The sequence below is a fragment of the Corvus brachyrhynchos genome, unplaced genomic scaffold (assembly GCF_000691975.1).
Source record: "Corvus brachyrhynchos isolate BGI_N302 unplaced genomic scaffold, ASM69197v1 scaffold239, whole genome shotgun sequence".
Taxonomy (NCBI): Eukaryota; Metazoa; Chordata; class Aves; order Passeriformes; family Corvidae; genus Corvus; species Corvus brachyrhynchos.
This window is the reverse complement of record NW_008246057.1, coordinates 11,190-35,620: the sequence shown is the minus strand read 5'-3', so window position 1 is coordinate 35,620 and position 24,431 is coordinate 11,190. Positions and strand designations below refer to the sequence as shown.

The following is a 24,431-nucleotide window of genomic DNA, read 5'->3' as shown; positions in this document are numbered from 1 at the left end:
CCTCATCATATTTCAGGGCCTGCCCCACTCCCCTGCTACACCAGGGGAGTAGCAAAGATTGTGAGGAAGAATCTGCTACTGCAGGACACCCAAGATAAGAAGAAATTAAGAAAGGCAGCCTGACAATAATAGAATTGTAAACACTGATGACCATCAGGCCATCCAAGATAAGAAGCCAGCTCAGTACAACTCAGAACTAGTCAAATACTAAACACTGAATATATTAGAAAAGCAGAACATATAAAAAGAGTCCTTATCTTTTTCTACTTGGTGTGATAGCTTTGTGGATTCACCACCCACTGCCCATCTTTGTGCAAATATGAAATAACAAAGCCATTGGCTCTGTGTGTGTTTGGCTCACTGGATACTGGGTGATGAATCCCAATTTTTGGGACATCACTTAGATCAGTGAGAAATGTCTCTAGCATTAATAGACCAACCCAGTCCTTTCAGTAAAGAGATTTTCATAGCTCTTCACTGTTCCAGACTCACTTGAAGCCTATGTTACAATATTACAGTTTCTGTATTGGATTCTGTTAGCTACTAAGTTCCTTCCTGTCTATATTCTGAGTTACTCTCACGTGAACTCACAGGAGTAGAAGAATCAGAGTCTGCTCTGTCCCTGCTGCTCTTAGGCTTTCTTCACCTAGTCTCCCTGCTAAAATCACTTGGAGACAAATTTTAAAAGTGATTTTGAGGACTGAGAAAGGCAGCAGTTTATGCATGCCACAATCAGTGAAGAGCTCAGAAGCAGTATTTCCAGGGAAAAAGCCCTGAAGCAACTGCTGGGTTTTCTATCACGCATTTTCCCCTTAAAGAACCTCGTAACAGTTTGACAGAGGAACTCATCAGTGACAGGAGCCAAATATATCACACTGTTTCCACTGTGCTGCTGCCAAGCTGGCATGAGCCACTGGTATTTTAGGATGTTTTTTCATATCGTCAGGACACACTGAGAACCACAAGGGACAGCACCTTTGGTCCTAACACTTTACAGAGCTGGGAAAGCTACAGCTGGCAGTCTCTAGTGGGTAATGAAGGAGCTACACAGCAGTTTGGAAAGAGTCTTCCAAACTCATGTGAAGAGAAATAAATTATTAATGCATGTTGGGGAGGGTATTTTTTCAGGAGGTTGAAAAATGCTTGATATGAGTGGTTGCAGTATGATTCAGGGCATGCACTGGCAAGCCTTGAAGGCCAACACGCCTGCAGTAAAATCTGTGATGTGAGCTGGGAAAAAAAATGCTATACCATGTCTGCAATCTTTGTCCAAACTTTCCATTAATGCCAGGTGGTAAATACCTTGAAGTTTTCTTCTTGAATTTTCTATTTGTTTCACAACTTGTTTGCATTTACCAGAACCCTCCTGTATAGCTGTTCAGGTACCCTCAATACCCTCCACTGATGTGGAGAGGAAATGACAGACGTTTTTGGGGAGATTGAGTGGAATTGTTCTAACGTTAACCTTCTCATCATTAGATACCTATCCATTGTTTAAATGCTTTGCAGTTAAAGGGGAGACATCAGTACTTCTAAAAGATATCCACTCCTTGGAATTGTTCAAAAATAAGTAGCAGTAGCACTTTGTGATATATGGTTTAGTAAACATGGTGGTGCTTGATGGTGCTTGGACTTGATGATCTTGGAGGTCTTTTCCAACCCTAATAATTGTATGATTCTATATATTCTTGCCTAAGATAAGATTTAAAGTACTTGGGATGAGTTGTGTTCATTCCTCTCTAGGGAGAGGAAAGGAAACCAGTTTGTTCCCCTTAGGCCAGATGCCTGCTTTTAGCTGGATAATTTTACTGTTAGCAAATATTTGTAATTAACTTAAACAAGAAAAAGAAATTAACCTATGCCTTTCTTTATTTTAGAACCTTATAGATAAGATAGTAAAAGGAAAACTGAAACAGCTAAAATATCTTTGTGCTTCCTTCTTTTTTTTGTGAGGTAACCTGACCTATAAAACTCTGTTCTGTCCTGTGACTTTTGGAAAATAAGGTGGTACAACATAGCAGTCGCTGTGAGAATAGACAAGATAGAAAGAGTGAACATTAAATTCAGGAGCAATATTTGGTCTGTATTATTATTTTATACTGTGTGTTGTATATTCATGTACTTTATGTGCAATATCTGAAGATAGGCCATGTTCACTCTAGGAGGGCCTTTTGTGCATTGGAAGGTGAAGTAAATTGTTGAAGCTGGTCTGAGTGGATGGTTCACATGCTGCTTCTCAGGTAATATGTGATGATGTGATACACAGAAGGTTTTAATAGCCTTAGGAAATCAAATTAACTTTCATGAATAAAAAATTTCTTTCCCTGTAAAGTAATACCTCATAGTGTCTCCAGTACACACAGAGAGGCAGAAGTCTCACCCAACTGGTGGCATATTGCACTTTTTTTTTTTTTTCTTCTCTAGATGATTCATTTGAACCATTCTCCTCCTCAGTAGATCTAAGTGCACATGGGTGAATATGAGTGTGTTGAATCAGAAAGAGCTTATTGGGGGCAGAAGCCATGGGTTCTTTTTGTTTTTCTCTGTGTGTATGGTTGTTTTTTTGTTGTTTTTTTTTTTTTGAGGGGGGCAGGTTTAATGATTTAATCTTTCACTACTGAGCAAGGTACAACCCTTCCTGTGAGACTTTTCCACTTCCTATGAAGAAGCCAGAGGGTCACTAAGTGCTAATAGGACTTTCAGTAGGACAATAGAAGCCACATAAGATGATGCTAATAGAATAACCTGGATAAGCAATAAATTTCTGCTTTTATTTACTATGGAAAGGAGGTAAACATAATTCCTCCCACCTTCATCTTAAAACCAGGGAGAGTACACAAAAGCTTCTAGAAAATCACGTTTGGGATGCTGAGAATATTAACCTCATCTTTTGCCCCAGGGGTCGGCACTTTACCTAACGACTAGAAAGTAGATTTTGTTGGGGTTTTTTTGACCAATGTCCTTAAAAAGTTCAGAGGGTGCAAAAGCACAGACAGAACTTTCCTGGAGCTTTCTAATTTGCTTTCTAATGTCATCTAACATATGCTAACACCTCCACACCTGGAAAAGAATTAATGTTAACACTAGTTTTTATAAGCTTCATGATAGGCAGTTGAAGAAAAATTCTGAGTGCAATAACTGTGGAAACACAGGAATATAAACTCATGCTGTGCTATACTGTACAGCAAAGAATTTCCACAGGAATGTGGGAATGTTTATGTAATCATCTTGAAGGTTCAAATTATATGTACCATAAAGGTATGTCATACTGTGATGGAATGGATCTTAAAAAAAAAAAAAAAAAAAAAAAAAAAAAAAAGAAAGGGAGACATAACCTATTTAGGAATTTCAGGACTTATAGGAGAGCACCACAAAGAAAATGTTTTCCAAAAGGCCTCGCTATAAGACATCTATACAAGCCACAAATAACACTCATTTCTTCATCATTTTCTTGTCAGTAGTATGTTTACTTCAGAAAATGTATGTGGACTTCATTTGGAAAAAACAACAGCATTTCTCTTTTTCTGCTTCCTGCAGTTTTCTCTGTCTTCATGAAGCATGTGAGTGTCCTTTACCCTATTTCTCCTTTTTGACAACTTTTCCTTGTGGGGCAGTTTGTCTGTTGTTGCACCCCTGGGGACTCCAATGAAGCACACAGTTGTTTGTTTTGTGTGTCCTTCCTCTGTTGCTGTGTGTCTCTGCTTTCTCCTCTGCAACCTCTGAACTCTGATACGAAGCCAAAGAACACAGAACCATTAATACTTATGGTTTGTTTTGGTTTTTTTTAAGAAACAGAAATAACTGACATCCAAAGCTTCTCTCTCAGCTTCCTGTCCTTTTAGCTGGTTTCTGTAGTTGATCCAGGCAGTCCTCATTTCATTGCTAAGCACTGCTGCTAGAAGAGATTTTTGCTCATACAGGATGATAGTGGGATATTGTAAGTCATAACATCAGGTGGTACAACTCAGCATGTATATGTTGAAAACTGAACATCATTAATTGACATTAGCCTATCCCAGCAAAAATCCCCAGAAGAAATTTTCCTCATGAAGGGTGCACACTGACTCCCACACACTGCAGACAGAGAAAATGAGCATGGTAGGGAACACCTCCAGAGGCAGCAGTGAAGGAGGATCCCAAACAAGAGCATCCTTTGGAGACGTAATAGGAGGACATGTCCAATAGAAAGAATTAATGACAATATTCATACAAGTAGTCCATGGCAAGCACAGTGTGGAGGACTGCTTAACTTTCAGCAGTTAAACATCCCACTTTAACTAGAAAATAGGGGAAAACAAATTTTCTGCACTTTTCAAGGATGAGAAGCTGGAGATATTCAGGTTCACAAACTTGCTCTGTCAGCAAGGCTTGTACTGAAAACTGCCCAGAAGCTTGTTTTCAAAAGGCCAGGCTCACCTTCAGTCTTGCCTTCACTACTAGAATATAAAAAACTCAAATTCATTAATTTTCATCCACCTTAGATTTACTTAGCAGAAATAGATTAGAAAAAGACAGGATTCTTCCACAGGAGCTAAACTTCCAAATAGAGCAACATAAAAGAACAGCAAACAGTCAAAACACATAGAAAATACTAAACCTGTGAATTGCAAACTATTCAGTTGTGTACTACGAAAGTCTGGACCTAATAATCTATTTTTAGGAATATTTTCTCTCCCATAATTAAGCCAAATAAAAGTCATTTCCTCTTGCTGCTGCCAGAAGAATCTTTTTAAACAATCCATTCATTGAATTCACCTGAGATAAAGAGGTATTTATAAAATATTTCTTCAAAAGCTTGCCAAACTGTTTAATGTATAGTAGTAGACACTCTGATGGAGTAACACATTGGGTGACAGAGATGTCAGTGTAAAAATAAATGATTTTTATATACGTTCAGAAAAAGAAGCTTCTGGGATGACCTTCATTGAAATTCCAGTAAAATAGAAGGAGCCCTAGCACTTTGCAAGGAAATCTGTAATTGCAATCTGATACCTGAAAAAGAATCCCTTTGAAAAATATTCTGAAATTTCCTATTTTTTTTTTACTTGAAAATAAACTACCATGATGTGTAAAATGAAAATAAGCAGATATGAAAGAAGTGACCAGTTACCAAATAAGTAAGTTACCCTTTTGTCTCCTTGACCTTTGACTCACTTGGATCAAAATTTGATAAAGATTGCAGTTGCTAAGTATATTACCACGAGATGCAGGCTGTGGCTTTTAGTCAGTCTGTAAAAATAACCCCCTCCCCAAGCAGCACTAGAACTTTACTTTTTTTTCTGGCAAAAAGATAAAGAGGGAACTGACGTCTCCTGGAATATATAAACACTCCCTTGCAGTTCACAGTTTATGTGCTTGGTGGGAGATGTAGCTGCTTGTCTGCTGGTAACTTGATGCAAGTCATGTGCTAAGTACTTGTATGTTCAGCTGAGAAATCAGTTGCCCTTATTCAAGGTGAGTCATATGATACAACATTTAAAATCAGAGGTTTTTCCTCAGGAATACTTACAAGATCAGTTGGGTGGAAGATATTGAAAATATTTATTTTTAATGCAAAATGAAATGGAAGGATTTTACAAAGCTGCTGGCGAGAAAAGTGACATTTTATGTGGATTAGTGAAATTCTTTGTTACTATGATAACGGTGTTTTATGTTCAGTATTGCTGGCTTTCCCAATTGCATTCGGTCTTTTGATATTTAATATTTTTGAAAATACAGTTCTGGAGTCACATGAATTTATAAGGAATGCATTTTTAAAAGTCATTTTTCTGGCATTTATTACTGCAATTGAAAAGCTTGAAACTATAATTTAAAAGAACATCAAATATATAATGAGATTATTTGTATTTTATAAGGACTTGCTTTAAGCTGACATGGACAGAAGTCTAAGTTAAGTAGTAAAAGAATTTAATAACATTTTGCATCTCTCCTCCTATACAGTTGCTTATAATTGTCTTTCAGAGATTTGAATGGACCATTTTCATTGTTATTAATTAATATTCTGTTAAGGACCTTTGAAAAAAAATTAAGAAGTACATACCCAACACTCTAGAATGGGGTGAATAATCTTATTAATCCTGCAGTCAAATATAAGTTTATATGATACTATAGCCTCATAGACCGTATCTAATGTTGTTATGGCACTTTCTATTCTGTTTAAGGTATATAATTTTCACTTGAATATAAATTCCCAGAAAGTGCATTCTTACTGGAAATTTCTACCCTGATCTTCATAATTTAAATTCTGTTCTGACAGATGAGAATAGCATGTTGACTTCTATGTGAAATTGAGTGTTATGGTGTGAGTACTCTTCATTGCAGTTGTGTAATGGATAATTTGAATTGCATAAATTGGGATGTCTAGACTTCTATTACATTATGTTTGGTGGGAGAAGGGTGAATATTTTTCAATTCTTAGAAGCTTGGAATAGACACAAGCTGTTTATCCCTAGTGCTCATGAGAGATGACTAGTCTGCCTAAAACAAAATGAAATCATTGAAAAGACTTGTAGAAACTTAGATGGAAATGTATTTTGGTGGAAAGTGTATTACTGTTGAATTTGAAAAGCTTCAGTATGTAAGTTAAGAAAAAAAGTCTGATGATATCGAAAAGATCGCCTTAAACACTTCTGAAAGAACTAATCTTAAATTTTAAAATGTGTGTTTCCACACTGGAAAAAAAATCTGCTGGTATTAGGGGGAAAATCAAGTGGAAATAAATCAAATTCTGAAAAGTACCTATTTGACAATGTCTACTTTTCCTTAGATTTGCTACAATGTGTAACAGCAATCAGATTTTCAAATCCCCACACCGCCTACCCAATTAGTTGCCTTTTACTGTTCTGTCTTTGCCAAACTAAAGGTCCTGATCTCAGCATAGCTACAATGATATGAGATTTGGTCCTAGTGATTTTCACTTAAAAGTTCTTCAAGTCTAATAAATTTCTAACTTAAATTTGCTTTGAAATTTGTGGTTAAACACATTATGCATCCATCCACTACATCAAAAAGCCTTTAATGGCCTTGGAGTGGGAACCACATGGAGTGATCTGGTGGCATGTGGATGGACAGGCTGACTTTTGTAGTAAGGATATTTTTACAAGATTGCACAGTCTTTTGGTCGTTCAGCTTGAAAATATCCAAGGAGAAATTCTTAACATACCATACAATCTCAAACGTACAGAAATAGACAAGGCAAGGGAGCCATAACCTGCTGCTAGTGCAAGAGCAGGCAGGAGGTGGGTTTCCAGTGCAGTTAAAGGGAGATGTCTGGTACCAGGTAAAGATGTGACATAATTGTGAGTTTGGCATGACAAGGGAGGACACTTCACTGGCCTGCTGACCATGGTACCTAATCTGTTAGGGCATGCTGTATGTCCTTTTTGTGATAAAAGGATCACATTACTGATTATGAAAACAGAGCACACATTATTCCTATACCTGCTTTACTACTCAGAAATTCATGAAGTCCTTTAAGTTCTTTAGTCCTCATGAGCAAACTGGTTGAGTTCTTCCTCCACTTCATCTTTCTGTTTTTCTTCTCTCTGTGTTTGGCCTTGAATGTGTAATTAAATCTTAACTAATACCTCTTTAAATTGATTTAGAGATGTTCACAACATGTTAACAAACAGAAATTGGTAAGAATAAAAAAACCATGAACATCTAAAATAGAAAATAACAGATTTTCTATTAACTGGAGCAAACCAAATAACCAACTTTCAAATTCTGTGGATGTGATTAATTCATGACTAAGAATAAATTGCAAATTGGGCAAATCTTTGTCTCAATTATTCATAAACAATAAAAAATCACAAAAAAAAATTACTGGGAGCTGGCATTTTACCACTTCAGAACTGGTGTCATTCTGATTTTCTTTATAACCCCTTTCACTAGGGGCCAGTTTGTAAGGAACATTAACACATATTACTAGCAACTCTTCCATTGAGTAATCACAGACATTTTTCTTCTGAGACTGAATAATCTTGAAATTTTAGGTATTACATCTTTCAAAAATCAAGTCCTAGTCTTGCTTTAAAAACTCTGATGTCCTGGGATTGATGAAATTAGCTGGTGGCAAGATTGCTGCTCTAGAGGGAAAATCCAGTTGTGCCTTTGCCATGAAGTTGCTGAAACAAAGTTTTATCCCTTCAGTGAGGACCATGGACTGATAGAGATCTGGAAAGAGGTTTCTTGTGGGTGCCTCCCTTTAGAGGCTGGCTTTCCCACTGAGGTGCTGATGGGCCTTGAGGACTTTTTAACTAGCATTAGGCAGAAACAGCCAGGGGAGCTCATGCCAGGGGAGTGCAACTCCTGCTTTCGCCTGAAGCGGGAGCCACGGGCGTGGCAGGCTGAGATAAAAGCAGAGCTATCTATAGCCTCTTTCTTTGGCAGAGGGAAATTTAAAGATGATCGGGAAGATTGCCATATGAATAGTAACAATGTCAGCTTGCCCTAATGCAACGCAGCCAAAAAGAAAAAAAAAAAAAAAAAGACTGAAAAAAACTGATCAGTCTGTTTAGGCAACTGGAATGAAGAAAGATAATCACACGTAATAAGCAATTACCTTGCCAAAAGTACCTGCAATATTTTTTTTTTTTTTTGCCAGTGGCAGGTCTCTGGCTGGCTGTTTTTGACTTGCTGTCTTCCTACCTGCTTCATGTCATGTACTTTGCACTTTGGAATTTGATTTTTGTTCACTCTCTGCTTATATTAGCAGCTTCTCTGAGGAAGATCAGTGAGCCTGTTGGGACCAAGAAGTGAGGAAGAACCATCAAGCCTTACAGCAAGAATATTTGTAAGCTGTTTACCAGTACCCTAACAAAAAAGAGGAATGGGCTGTGACACAAACTGTGGGCTCCTCACTGGGGCCATAATCGGTGCTGTACTGGCTGTCCTTGGAGGAGTTCTAATACCAGTTGGAGATAATCTTATAGGCAAAGCAGTAAAAAAGGTACTTTTTTTTTTTCCCCCCCAGGGAATATGGTTTGTGGTTATTGAATAGTCATTATTTCTAAATCTTATGTTCAGATTCTGTTTTTGTCTTTTTTTTTTTTTTTCTTAATTAAATATAGTTTTTATAATAGATGTGTTCCAAAATTCCCTGGGAATATATGCAACAGCAAAATTTTTAAAAATATATTAATTATATTGCCACTTGTTTGCTCTCTCTTGTGCTTCACATTACAAGCTAAAATATTGTTTTCAGTATGTAATTTAGAAGTAAGTGGGTTTTATTTTTATTATATTTCTGATTGTTTCTGATTCCTTTATATTTGCCTTTTATTTTGTTTTGATTTTTTTTCCATACTTTGGTACTCACTCCATGCACTTATATTTATGTACTGCAAATAATCTAAACAATCTTCTGCTGCAGAATGTAATCCTACACTCATGTATTCAGTTCACATTCTGTGATTGTATGATCCAGGTCAATGTTCTCCACATGATTGGAGGATCTAATAAAACACATCTCCTCATTTTGAGTGTGAAGATTAATTGAAATAGAACGTTTTAGACCTGGCAGACATGGGTTTTTTTTCTGCATTTTAGGTTATTTTCTGTCCCTAAAATCCAGATTTTTCTGTAAAGAAAACAGAAAAAAAGTACTTTGTTATATCTTTGGTGGAAAGGGTGTACAAAGCCCTGGCGTGTCCACTAGGGTGACATGAAGCCTCCTTGGGGTCACTGCAGCCAAGGTTGGTTCTCTGACAGTTACAAATCTGAAAATCTTAACTATTGCTTAGTCCTGCTGTTGATCTGCTGTGGTGCTGGAGACTGTGGACATCTTGGAGACACATTATCCAAAGGTTCCTCTGGAAGAGTGGCCTTAGCTCCATAGCTGTTGAAGTCAGTTGAGGAGGTGGCTACATGAACTGTCAGGAAATGCTGAACTGTATGTTGAGGCCCTGCCTAGATTATAGTATCACTTTTTTAAAAAAAATGAAAAAAATGGCTTCTATATAATATTTTCAGGTAACCCAATGAAAACCAAGCTGTAGAGGAATTTTCCAATTGTAATTGTATTTTTCAAGAATTTTTAAGGTTTATAGAGAATAAAAAAACATCTCACTAGATAATGTCTCAACCACATTGCCATGTTTTACAAAAAAGTCACACTCTCTGTATTTGCAAACAGTTGTAATTCTTTGCCGTGTTGAGGAAATGCTTTCTAGAAAGCACATAAATTTAAAAATTTATCTCTCCTTATATTGAATACTTACTTTAAGTTAACCCCAAGTGTTGTGTCATACCATTAAGTATTTTGAAAGCAAATTATAAATATGGCAGTGTTATGTGTTCATCCATTTACTAACAATAATGAACCAGTTACACAGCATGGTTTGCAGATGTCTACATATTCAATTATGCCTGCATGAGTCTATAGTGGTAAATCATTTAGAGGGAGTAATTTTCCCTCAACCACTTTTTAATTTTCTGCATTGTGATCATGTTTCAGATGCTTGTACCTATTTCAAGGCAGCTCGTTTGATGTCTATTAACAAAAAAAAAAATTGTACCAGTAATTACATAAAACATAAAAGAGTAAATTTGTAAAGGCTTTATTTACTTAATTAAACGGGTATGTTTTTTCCTAAGCACAAGTCATACCAGACTATTGTCTTTCTATTTAGCATGCTGACTTTTCAGTGACACCACAAGACTCTTGAGACAATTCCTTTTCAGACAAGATGTGCCCACGTACAACAGCTGAAATATGTAATTAGTTAAACAGATGCTCCAGAGGGACTTGTATTTAACTAATTCTGATTTTACTGTGTTGATGAAAGGTCTGTTAAGAAAAACAAATTTGCTATTCATTGCATTTATATTTAAGATAAATATAGAGCTGACTGCAAAGGAAACAGGTCTTCCAAACAGAAAGTGCTCAAAATACTTTTTTTTTCTGAATATTTCATTTTTGGAAATGTAATTTCTACAGAAAATCTTTGGTAGAAACAGATCAGTTTCAATGACAAATTGGTTTGCAATTTCTCAAGAACGGTGACCCTAGGACAGGAAAAAAACAGAGTGCGATGTTCTTTCAGATATGACCTGTAGGCATTCATATGGAACAGCCTGCCTAGGGAAGTGGTGTAGCCACCAGCCTTGGAAGTGTTCAAAAAATTAGTAAATATGGCACTTCAAGATATGGTTTAGTGAGCATTGCAGTTAAAGGTTGGACTGGATGATCTTGGAGGTCTTTTCCAAACTTATCAAATCTATCTTATTTCAATTTTACTTATATGAGGCAAAATCTAAACTTGGGTCCTCACCCCCTGGGTGAAAACAAAGCTCAAAATTCCATTATTTTTAATGAAAGGTAAAAGCTGTTTCTGATACGACCAGTAAAGGCAAAATCTTGTCTTAAATTCTTCACAGTCAAAGCTTGAAAAAAGGCCCCTAGTTTTTCCTCTGGCTATCCTATCTCAGAATAAATTCCAGTTCTTTGCAGGGTAGTAGGACCAATTCTGTATTTTTGACAGAAATGAAAGTTGTTATCAAGTGTTATTGCTGGTTTAGAATAACAAATGTTGAATAATTTTTGGACATTTCATACTATACCAAGACAAATTGTCCTAAATTGTTATCAAAGTCTAGTCAAATAGCATTACTGTTACTCTCAAGCAAGTCAAGATAAACTTCTTAGCAACTACCAATGAATTGGCAGAACTTTAATTTCAAAAATCGATGCTATCAATAGTTCTTTTTGTCCTTTCCTGCTTGCAGCAGAAGCCTAAATGTGCTTCTCTTAAGCTTCCCTTAAGCACCCATCTTTACACTTTACCAGCCTCATTTCTCCTTTATTGCCGTTATTGAGAAATTAGCTGGAGTAAACACTGCAGGATGTATTTTGCTGGAAGGCTGCAAACTGCTTTTGAAGCAAAGAGACAGCTTCTGGAAGTGTATGGAAAATCTCAGGTGCCCTTAGGAGTTGGACAGAGACTCCATCAGGTGTTATCTCCTGGAGGGTGCTGTGCTGTGCTCTACCCAAGAGCAGTCCATGAGTGGACGACCCAAACAAAGTCCGTGTAACATAAAACACCCAGATGTCACATCTTTGTGTGTTCCAATTTATTATCAGACATCTGTGCTTCAAATCAGAACACGTGGCTATGTTTTCTAGCCCCAGAAGGCTTTGCCTGTGTCTCAGAACATTTTTGGATAAGTTGTTACAAGTCCAGCCTCCCACAGGAATTTTTAAAGAATTCAATATTATATATATATATGTTCTGATCATTTTCAAGGCTCTTTAAAGAAACTGTCACTTTAAGAGCACACTCAAAATGACACCAGCAGCAGCAGCACCTTGGCAGGGATCCACTGAAGGAGATTAGTGCTAAACTATTTCAGCTCTGATACTATTCACAGAAAGGTGCCTTTGATTCCAGGACCAAAGGGCAAAAGTCCAGTCCTAATTTCTCCAGACATTAAATCTGTCCAAAGAGGAGAGAAGTTTCCATGAAGATCTTAAAGGTTTAGAAAACTGACCGTGGTAGAGTTATGAGTGAAATATGGAAGTTTCAGAGTTCTCTCCAAAAAAATATTTTGCTTGAGATTATCAAAATATACCTTTTGAACTGACTCTACACATTTCAGTTGAATATTATCATGTCTGTTGTCATTAATACTAGATATAATCTTGTCTAACATTAAAAAAAAAAATAAAAGCAAAAGGAAAGAAGCATCCAAAACAACAAATTAGAAAGATGTTGTTGGAAAAAGGTGTTTTGACATGGCTCGATTTCTACTTTTAGCCTTTCCCTCCTTAAAACAATATTATCTTTTTAGGCAAAAGTCCCATCACTTTAGTTATGTTTTTTTTTCCCAGCTAGGTTGAACCACTCAAAATTATAGGTAGTGGATTAATTTGCTAGCACAATCTTTATCACCACTTCTCTAAGTTCTGCTTTCTATCTGAGTGCATGAACTCAGGAGTTTAACATAAGTCACATAATAATACTTAATTTATTAAAGTCCTGATGAATTGGTAATACAGAATGTTGAATGATTTGCCACAATGCCTCAGCACTGTACTGGGTTAGTCTCAGTTATTTTTAGAAATAAGGCTTTCAGTTGTAGCTATTATTATGTTTGCTCATCTGTCTCTTTACATATCTGTGATCTATGATTGGCCAGATTATATGTCCTCAGCTACTGGAGGCATTGGAAACGCTTCTAATTTAAAATTGTGTTTGTGACATTCATATGCCACTTCTTTATACAAACTAATGAAGCTAAAGCAACTGCTGGCTCTCAGAAGAACACGAGTGATCTAATCACATGTATTCCTGCATTATCAATTTTAAGTTTTATTTACTTCTTTAAATTTTATTATCAAGGATTGAAAAGGAATAAAAGTTGTGATCCAACAAAGCCTGAATAGAAAGGCTAATAATAAGCTAATAATCATCACTTAAGAAGTAATAATAGCCATTCTTCCAGCTGCAAAATGGGAGCATTATTTGCTTTTCTTTAGCTTAATTTTTCAGTTTTACAGAATTGTATTGTTTGTTTCCTCCACTTTATTTAGGCAGCCCAGCATACAATTTTGTTACAGCCCAAAGTATTTGTGTCACTTCTCAGTTCCCAGAAAATGGCATCTTTTGTCCATCTGGCTGGATTCTTTGTCAAGACAGAAACTTTGTCTTAAATTTTGTGTTTCTTCATCAGAAATCACGATGGCTTAGTTTGCTTTGAATCAACGAAGTACAGCAAGCTTCTACTGCTGACTGCTCAGCATTTCTTGAATTTACTTATTGCTAGTTGACCCACCTCTAGTGGGGGGAAAATTGTCAGAAACAGAAAGGGCCAGAGTTCCCACTGGTTTCACTCAATCTTGTGCAGTTAGGTCATGGGATGAATTTAGCTGTGTAGCAACTGTGTTTGTGTAGCTACTTTTGCTGACAGTAGTTAACTATTGTGCAAGATATTAGAGCTGATGCAGATGGACTAGGGAGTTGAGAAGTGTTTTGTACTATCAGTTGCATATTAGTTTCCTTTCATAACATCCCAAAGCACAGCAATGTTAATAGGGAACTATATAACTGCCCAGCCAGGTAGAGCGGTAATATTTAGGGATGGATTACTGGTGATCAAACAACAAAAACAAGGGGCTTGCTGGTGTGAGTGTATTAGTTTATTAAATGAAGACGTGAATAAGACGGATCTATGGATTTTATTGCACTTTAACCCACCATTTGCACTCTCAAAGTATGTGACAGAGCCCCATAAATGCCTCCTTCGTGGGAGAAATGTTATTAACAATAATGGCTAAATGCCACTGAAAATAATGGTATTGTTATCTTCCTTCCTCCTCTTTCTTTTGTCCTGCTGCTTCCCATGTATTAATACTGGTTCCCTCTACACACACCCCTGAGCCGAATAGCTAACTGGTAGAAAGGTGACACAGAAAGAAAAAAAAAAAAAAAAAGGGAAATTATATTCCTTCTGTCTGGCAGGCAGAAACAGCTCCCTGAGGAATAAGAGCTGGTGCAAAGGAATAGGGTATCACATAGATCAAGAGCTGTGAACTGTGAGAGCCTGTTGCCCCTTTGGCTACAGCACTGCCAGATTGGATCAGCTGTACCCTTGAAACATTCCCCAAGTGTGTCCACAGTGACATTAGCTCACAGTGAATGGTGGGCTGCAAATCCACACTTTGTAACCCAGCAGAGTGCAGTGGCAGAGTTGGCATATCATTCTGGACTGCTCCAACCTCTGGCAAAGGGCTATAAGGGGAAGGGGAATGGGTGGAGGGGAAGAATTTTAAAATGTAAGTGATGCCACTTTAAGATCTGTTAAATTCATCTGTTGTCACAATGTGGAAACTTCTTTATTCTCTGTTCCTGAGTATTGTCTTCTAGAAAGATTAGTTTGTCTTCTTGACCGTATATCTGCTAGAAATTTAACCATTTCCCTACTCCAGTTACGCAGTGGGAGGTCAAATCCTGGCATCTGTCCCTATCTTAGGACCCTGCTGAGTACAGATCACAGGCAGACTCTGGGCAGACTGAGTTGCACCTTTTATGTTACCCTGTTTCTCCCAGATTCTTGGAGCAATTCTCTGTGAAAACTGGGAAGGCGATTTCTGAATCATGTGAGCTTTTTCCTCTACATTCAGGAGCTGGTCTGCCCCATGCTGGGCCACAGCTGGGATAGTCTTTCACCTTGTGAGGTTCGAGTGCAAAGCCTCAAGATGGTAACATGCTTGCTGCGGCAAGATTTCCTTCCCCTCTCACACAAATGCACATAAATTATAGCAGATATCCAGGCAGCAAGCCCAGTGCTTTACACCACCAGCAAGGTGTTTGCAACTCCACCATACAAACAGGCTGTTCACAGACAGAGCCTTGAGTGTGTTACAAGTTCTCTAAGACATGATATTTGTTTCTAACTGCAATAGTCATTAACTGGCAGTATCTATTTTGTTTAGGTGGTGATTGCTGAGTGAACTTCAGAGGCACAAACTTAAACCAGAAAAAAATCTAATAACTTTTGATTTAAAATATCTTTCCTTGCTATCTAGAGAAATTAGAGCCTTTTAATTTCTGGGCTTTATGAGTTGTGCAAATGAGCTAATTCGTCTTCAATCACTCTAATAAAGAAAAGCATCTTTTATGTTGGAGACAGGCAGCCTAGATTTTTCTTCTTATTGGAAAACATTTTTATGAAGTTTTGCCACCAAGGGGAAAACTTAGATTTTCCCAAGGCTTTGGGAAAATCCTATAGAAGAGGCCTGATACAGACCAGGCAAAGCAGGCATTCCCCTGAATATACTTTAAAACTCTCCTCCTCACTGTACAGTCCTGAGGACTGAATTACCATTTACCGTATGGCTGAGTGCCACAGACTTAACGCTGTTGATTCCTCTAGAGTGGTTCCTGATGTACTGTTTTGTTCCTTCTTCCCTAAATCTGGAAAATTTCCTAATGAAACGTTATCAGAATTAGAGAGATTTCTTAGAAGGTCTCAGTTTTGGTGACAAAAATTTTCTGTCAAAGGAACAGTCCTTCAAGAGTACTTTGTGACTTCTCTGGGTGCAAAATTATCTAGAGCTTGAAAAATCTTCAGACATTACTCTCATTTCCTCCCTTGGGCTATTTGCAGTGTATGAAAAGTAGTTCATGGATTCTATAACCTGCTGGGTATCATACAGTCATCAAAGATTTTCTCTTTATAAATAATCAGTGGTTTTGGCAAGTGTTTGAGAACTAAGGCAATGCCCCACCACAGCAATAGGAAAACTTTGCTGCCAGCTACATCAGTAATTGTATTGGTTTTAGGGGGACTCACTTTTGCTCTCACTGAACAGGAATGTCAAGCTGCCTCCAGACGTTGGCCAACTGGACTGTACATCTTGTACTGATGCTAAAATGGTGGTTTTTTTCGGTTTGCTGTGGAATCTTCAACAATCATCTAAAAAGTAAATGCAACTTTTCACTTGTCTCTTTTGTGGTTAATTTTAGTTTTGATTGTTGTACTTTCAGGAAGCTGTCATTGTCAATGGTACCACTGCTTTTCAAAATTGGCTTGTGCCAGGAAGCACAGTTTACAGGGAATTTTGGATTTTCCATGTCTTAAATCCTTCAGAGGTTATAGATGAAGGAGCTCAACCAAAATTTGAACAAAGAGGACCTTACACATACAGGTAAGAAAAGACCCTTCAATATGTGACATCATATCAGAAGTTTTGCTAAAGTCAGAGAAAGTTCTGCTGAGATAGAATTTATTTTTGAAATTCCAGCATTATACTTTAGTTAGACATGACCAAAATGCCTAAATTGCAGCTACACACAGCAATCCCAAACATCTTCTGGATTGTGTCTAACATAAGGAAAACACAAATAGAAATAGGTAATTGGATGTGAAGCTGCTTGCTCTTGTGGAAAACAGTAATTCATTGGCCACAATATCACAGAGGCAGTTGCATTCCTTCCTGTTCAGTTTTCACCAGCTTTATAGTAGGATAAAATATGCCAGATGCCCTAAAACCAAGAGATTATCTTATCATCCATGCATCACTACTACTTACTTTAATAAAGTGGCTTCTTTTGTTTTTTCTCCTTTGTGACATTTTTAATCAATAGCTGTTCTTTTTTCAAATTTTCCTTGGGAAATCATTCCTTTTTCTGAGTGTACTAGATAGGGTGTAGATGCAGCAGTCTTCCCACGTTTAAGGGAGGTTTTATTATGTGTTTAATATTAAATGTGATGTTGGCATAGGACTAGTTGGTGCTTCCTGAGTAACTAAGCCCAATATTTGCTATCACTGGCACCGTTGTTAGGAAATTGCTTTCCTGTGATGATAGGATATTTCTTTCTCCATAACTTTGAGGGTGTATATTGTATTCACAAGACAGTTTTCCATTTCAGCATGTGCAGCCGAAGTGCCTTGATGCCTAAAAGCTTATTTATTTCTCAATGGAAAGAGAGAACTCTTAGTTCACAAAGTACCTAGGAAGACAGAGGAAAGGGTTACACAGGAATCAGGAAAAAGACAGTTAAGAAATACTGCAGAAGGTGAATTGCCACCAAACAGAAACGTTTTACTCTGGCGCTGATGGTGATGCTGGTTTTCTCAGGGACAAATCTGAGCCATAAGCCTGAATAAGACTAAGTAAGAAATGACGACTGTGAAGTGAAGGCTCCTCTCGCTGCTGCACTCATGCTTTTCTGGGATGTTGGGCCTACCTGAGTAGCTGTGACATTGAGTCTTTCTCGCTCTCATTCTCCCTTTAAATATTTAGTAATTTATTATAGTGTAGAACAGCTTGAAAACACATTAATTAGAAAGAAAAATTTCTCAACTTTCAGGTAGGTGCTCTACACATTAGGCTAATAATTAAGTTTAAAGGTGTGCAAACCATTTCTGAGAAGCCAAGATCCAGCTGCTCTTCAGATAAGACCCACCTGCACTGACTACATCTGTACCACGCGAAAATGCTCTCTGTACCTTTTGTACCCCCCCCACACTCATGCTGGAAGATCTGATGGAGTATCCTGAAGATCCCTGCTGAGTTGGAGCTGGGATAAACTACAGCATAGACTGTCATTTGATCCCTACTGGCTGCTGTCCCCACAGAGGGGTCAGCAAGGGGATGGGACTGGAAGAGAAGAGCTGAAGCTAGAACTGCAGCAGAGCTTTGTACCTTAGAGATCTGCTGACAGGGCATGACTGGCAGAACCTCAGTGGGACTGAAAAATTGCTTATAAATCTCTACATGCATATCAAATATGATCAAAGTAACCTTATGGGTTTAACCTGTTTTGTTGCAACACATGTCTATCAGATTAAAATCTGTGTGTTTATGACTGTGTCACCCCCTTCTAATTACATGCAACCATGAAACAGCTTACGACAAAACATGACAAAGCATAATTCATTTAAAACAAAATATAAAAATGTGCAAGATCCATTAATGACAAAAAAAAATAAAAAAGATATGTTTGTTTTCATTTTAGTATCAAGAAAACTATTCCATTTGGGAATAAGGAAATATTTCCAAAAGAACAGTATTTTGCAAAAAAATGAATTTTTGCATGTATTCATATGAAAAGTTTATAAACCTTTTAGTGGTTATAAAATGTTCAACATTCATTTTACCAAAATGTTCATCAACTTTTCAAAAACCTTCAGTCAGGCATGGTTATGTGTTTTCTCAAAAGTCAGACATTAAAAATATTCGCTGTTTGTGTTTTGTATTTCAAGGGTGCGATATTTACCCAAAGAAAATGTCACGGAAAATGAGAATGGCACAATATCCTACATGTTGCCCAACATTGCTAATTTTGAACCTGATATGTCTATTGGGACAGAAAATGACAACGTGACTGTCCTCAACCTCGCTGTTGTAGTAAGTAAAGAAAGAAAGCCATAGTGTCCAGAGACAAATGTTGAGTTACTGGAGGAAAGAGGGGAGAAGTTCATAGCATCACAGAGTAGTTTGGGTTGGAAGGGACCTTTAAAATCATCTAGTTCCAGCCCTCCTGTCTTGGGCAGGGACACCTTTCACTACAGTGTGTTAAAAGCTCAAAAAATGTCCTCCTCGTCAGTTTTAGCATGGAAATAAATCAAGAGTTTGCGGATGGGTTCCCTTGGTGTGTGAGATACAGCATGAACAGTACAGGGCGGATTTGCCATGCTGTTTCCATAATACCATTAGGCCTGCTTAGCAGGGGAGGCTGCATTAATTCCCACGTCCTGTGTCTGCATGGCCTCACCACCACAGAGCTTGGGCCCCATGGTGCAATCCTGGAGCTCTCCTGTCCTACTGAGATATTAGTTATTCAAAGAAGAGCACAGGGATCTTCACCTAGAGTAGTGCTGGAGCCTTTTTAGTCGAGGTGTTTTTGTCTTACCAAAGGCTGACAGTGTTTGTCTTTACAATTTTCATATTTATATTCAGCCCTCGTTGTATTGCAACTTTCTGCTGTCTTCATGTGAGTGCTCAGGATTCTGTGAGAAGGTGTCTGCAAGGGGCAGAGTGTGAAGATGCTTGGTGTAAACATAAAATAGAGCCATGCCAGCAGTCACAGAATCACAGAAGAGCCCATGTTGGAAGGCAGAGCAGATGGGTCTCCAGGGCTCCCTGTGAGCCTGTGAGCTTCAGCTGTTCTGTCATTCTGTGATTAGGGCTGATCTAGTGAACTCATGTAATCAGTCAAGAAAAATTGTCTGCTTTTGTGTAACCAATATGGCAAGTAATTGTTTTGTTAAGTGTCAATTTTATGTAGAAACTTAACTTCGAGGGAGCTGCAAATCTGGGAACTGGCTTTACCAGACATTTCTTAGAGTCAGTCTCTGTATTTTTAATTAAAAGCACATGCGGACTTTTATGCTAAACGTTGATTTTATTGCTGTTGTAGGCTGTACCTGCCGTGTTCCCAAGTACTTTTATGCAATCAATAATAAACACTTGGATTAAATCTTCTAAGTCAGCCATACTGCAGAACAGAACAGTGAAAGAAATACTGTGGGGGTACACAGATCCCTTCTTAGACAGTGTCCCCTTCCCTGGTGTGAACCCAGTTGTGGGAGTCTTCTACCCGGTAAGTGAAACCAATGAGGAGGCAATGCCTTCAGTTACCATTCAATGAATAAAACTTAAGACAGCTGCTCTGAGGAAGAAAGATCTGACAAAGCTATAAATTTGTTCAATATTTCTAACTGTTATTCCTTCTTGTTGCATCTGTTACAGTATAATGGGACAAGTGATGGACCTTACAGTGTCTATACTGGGACAGAAGATATTTCAAAAACAGCAATAATAGAAAGCTATAAAAATAAAAGGTAACATAACATTGTAGATAAAAAATACATATTTTCAATGTTTGGCTTTTAAGAGTTGATTCACTAGGAGCTGTAGATAAATGGAAAATCCTTCAATGATTCAAAGGAAACAGGATCAAGCCCTGGTCTTAGCAAAACCATCTCTTTCTTTCAGCTGTTAATAGTTCTGTTAGGAGCTTGGACTTAAAACAGTTATTGATTTTTTGAGACAAGTAGTTACTTCTGTTTTGCATGCTTAAGTAGCTAGATTGCTTTTATCCTATTCTAATGGATCCTATAATTTATCTGAATAAATCCTTTGCCTTTGCTAATGGGTCAGGCTTATACTGGAACAGTTATATTTGGCAATACAGGTAATTAAATTGCTTACCTGGTATAATTTATTATATGCAGCATGACTTTTATTTTACCCTACAGGACTCTTTCGTACTGGCCGGATCACTGCGATATGGTTAATGGCACAGGTGAGCCTATTAAACATTTTAGAACTTCAACACTTTTCTTGATATTGCAAGGGAATAAAGAGATACAATATTTAAATTAACTCCCTGGGGCTTTGCCAGTTCGGTATTCTGTATATTAAGTATCTATATATATGCATACATACTACTACTATGATATATGCATATGTGTGTGTCTATTAAAATATATGAATTATTTATTACTGTACATTATTTTCCATACACAAGCACACAGCCTCTACATTTAGGGTAGATGTGGAAGAGAAACAAAATTATCCAGTTCTCTTGTTTCTACTAATTATTTTCATTGTACAATATAATTAAGGTTCTTTTTCTTTGCTATAACAGTTGAAAATTATCTTTGCATTTTAATAATGCACATTCATTTACACTGTAGAGAATTTAATTAAATGCACCAGAATGGACATCCTGATATATGAAAAGAAATTGAGGCAACAAAGGAGGCTGTCAGATGAATGGCTTGTAGACCACTAGAAAGTGAACAGCAATGAAGAAGAAAAGTAGTTTGGACTGGGATGAGTAGACTGTAGAGGAATATTTTTGAATTTGCTTTTGGAATTCATATGTAAACAGCTGAGTTGTTCAAGATACATTTGTTGAAGGTGATATTTTTCTTTTTGGTAAGTGAAAGCATTGCTGTGAGGACACCACAATCTGTAGAGCTGAGGCTGGTAGGTGTCTGGTGGAGGCTTTTGGAGAGAGCTCCAGACCTACAGTAGATGAATATCAAAACAAGCGGGCTTTTCTGTTGGGTTGTTCTGTTTGGGTTTTTCCCTCCATTTTCCATTCTGCTTTACCTGGCATAGATAATTTTCCTTATAACCCAGATCATGCAACAAGTATTTGAAGTATTTAAAATACATCACAAGAATCCGCTTTTCCAAAAGTCTGGGAGCCATGAAGGAATAGTTCCTTTTTAAATTGTGTAAATAATTTTATAAGAAACAGTACTTTCTTACATTCTAGGACTTGCCTTCTTTCTTATGGGCCTGGCATCTTTTTTTTTTAGCCAGGGTCATCTTTTTGTTGATTCTTCTTCCATAGCTGATGGAATAAACATATGCCACCAAGTAATTAAGTGCTCCAGTACAGTGAAAATGAGCTTTTACTTGTTAGCAAAGATTGCTGCACAGTTTGCAAGGGCATTCAGTGTGACATTGCTGTGTTTGGAGATGCAACAGGTTTAAAAAGTCTTGTAAATGTGAGAATTCTTTATCTTGTAAGCTTTCACATGAAAGCTCAACATGTATAGTATAAGAAAATACATATATATATAAATATAAAACAGTATAATTGTACGGGGCTTGACATGAATCCATGTTTGCCAACCTTACAAGAATGCCAAGATTTAGAAACAGAGTGTGTGTTTAGGATGATCTTGAATCTTTGAAAAAAAGTGCTTCTGTCAGCAGTGGGCAAGTGCAATATGTAATTTAGCTTTCTTGCTCTTGCCAACTAGATTCAAAGATATCACAGATGTTTGCAATTGTTTGGTTATGGCTGGTGCCTAAGAAACGAAACAGAAGTTGTTGCAAAAACTAACAAATGTACTGGTTACAACACCTTAATGGGGAAAATGGCAGACGCTCATTTTACGTAACTGAGTGCTTGCAGTGCAGAAATACAAATCTGAGTGTCTGCACTCTTTTTTGTAACAAGTTGAGAGAAAGACAGAACCAAAGTGCTATCCTCTGACTTATTCTGCCTACCTACCATGGTTTGAGGTGGACTGTGCTCTAGAAGTGGCTTCCTCCTCTCCATTAGTTCTAGAAGGGCCTCAGCTTAGAGGCCCACTTGAGCAATCTTTGGTGAAAAAGGTTTAGCACTGATGATTAAGTAGACAGTGTTGACGTTTGCAGCTGTGTTCCTTGTAAGCGCTGAGTGTCATAACTGCAGGTGACCCAAGCTTCTCTAGGAAGATTTAGGTCTATAGACTGCATGAACCTTGAAGCAATGGCAATAGGTATTTGGTTTCATATCAAGCAGAATTTTTTTTTAAATCCTCAGTTTTACATGGGCTTGATCATATAGCTTCACGTCTGGGAGGAGGGGGGAAGCTACTGTATCTTGGCCACTTTCAAGAACAATTACATCTTATCTTTGAAGTGCCTGTTAATGTGCAATAACTTACATAAACATTTTCCCCACATATGACTCATATTGTTTACATTTATCACAGCTTTATAGGACAGTAGCAGCTGAGTATTGAGCTAGCAATTAAATAAGGTCTATTAAGTAGAATTGCTTTCAAGCTCTTCTTATTTTGTTCACAGATGGAGCATCCTTCCCACCATTTGTTAAGAAGAATCAGGTACTACGCTTCTTCTCCTCCGATATTTGCAGGTAGGCTGGTCCTTTCCTGGAGTGTGTTCACATGTTCGTGTCGCACTGCACGCTCTTTGTTTTCGGAAGGTGGCTGCAGTGGCTGTGCTTGGGCTCAGGTCAGCCAGGCAGTGCAATGTAAACTTTTCATCTAAAACACAAGTAAAGTTATGAGTTGTGGTCATGATTCAGAGCCTGATTCTTCCACTTTTATATATGTCAAGTAGCAAGTTATTTACAATGTGCTTTATTTCAGCCACTTACAGATGTGTATTCAGGAAAATGTGACACTGTGAGCTATTAGCAATCTGTAAAAGGAATTGAGGGCCGCAGGATTCAAATCCTGAGCTTCTTCTAAGACCAGGACCTAGCCTTGTTTGGTCTGAGAAGGTAACAGGTACAGCAGAGTCCAATTAGGTCCATCTTTGGCATTTCTGGAGAAAATCATCTATACAGAACAGCGTTTACTGTCACTCAATAGATACTCAAAATTGTTTTCTCACAGGATATTTTTACGTATTTTATTTTTATGTGTTTACAAACAAACAAGCCTGCTTAATGCATCCAGTGCTGATGACTTTTAAACTTGCTGCTTCTGCTGAGCTATCCAGTGTCCCCGAGTTTTCCAGTGGGATCTCTGAAAGAAATGTTAAAGATTTAAAGTGCATCACAGTGTATTAACTTGGGAGGTTGAAACCCTTTATTTCTTTTGCTGCCTGGAAACAGATGCTTCCTTTTTACTAGGTTTAAAGTGGGCCATTTGCTTTGCAGAGTGTTTGTTTCCAAAGATCAGTGTTCTTATGAGGAGTTAAAGGAGTTTTTTGGTGAAGCATTTTTTCGCCAAACTGGAAAACATTTCCCAAGTCGTGGAAAAGGGAATTCTATGCAGGGGAGAAATGATACAATTCTTTGGATTGATTGCACACAGTTTGAGAGATCCCTCCAGCCATTTAATTCTCACAATTCATGAACACTAAAGGACAGTAACAATTGCCCAAAGGTCCTGCAGAAGCAGGGTCAGGAAAAATTGTCCTGTCCATGTTGCAATACCCTTTTGTTGGCTGCAATGCAAAGTGTTGGTTTCCTGATTACATTACTGTGTAGCAACCACGTCTCTGTATCATCCGATAATGAATTAGCAAAAAGAAGCTGAAGTAGTATTCTGATTCACTTGCAATGGGAAAAGGTTATATGCAGGATATTGCCTGCATCATAAAGCTTAGACTGTCACGAGGTCAGCAAAAAACTATATCAGAGATGATTTATATGGATAAGCATCTCTACTGTAGTCCAGAAACTTTCAAAAACCTCATAATGACAGTGGGTATAGAAATGTG

The 24,431-nt window shown here is 37.6% G+C and overlaps 1 protein-coding gene across 5 annotated transcripts in view; it reads left to right on the top strand.

Annotated features, from left to right (window-relative positions):
• CD36 (CD36 molecule) overlaps positions 1-24,431 on the top strand; it is a 36,269-nt gene that overhangs the window by 4,736 nt on the left and 7,102 nt on the right. For 2 of the 5 annotated variants that reach the window (XM_017745986.1, XM_017745984.1), the window contains exons 2-8: positions 8,714-8,950; positions 16,488-16,648; positions 18,710-18,854; positions 19,867-20,049; positions 20,199-20,290; positions 20,708-20,754; positions 23,046-23,115. In XM_017745986.1, the coding sequence (XP_017601475.1) occupies positions 8,831-8,950; positions 16,488-16,648; positions 18,710-18,854; positions 19,867-20,049; positions 20,199-20,290; positions 20,708-20,754; positions 23,046-23,115 (818 nt within the window). In that variant the 5' untranslated portion in view covers positions 8,714-8,830. Of the gene's footprint in view, positions 1-5,343; positions 5,455-8,713; positions 8,951-16,487; positions 16,649-18,709; positions 18,855-19,866; positions 20,050-20,198; positions 20,291-20,707; positions 20,755-23,045; positions 23,116-24,431 lie in introns of those variants that run through there. The other 3 variants (XM_017745985.1, XM_017745983.1, XM_017745987.1) reach the window with 3 other exon arrangements.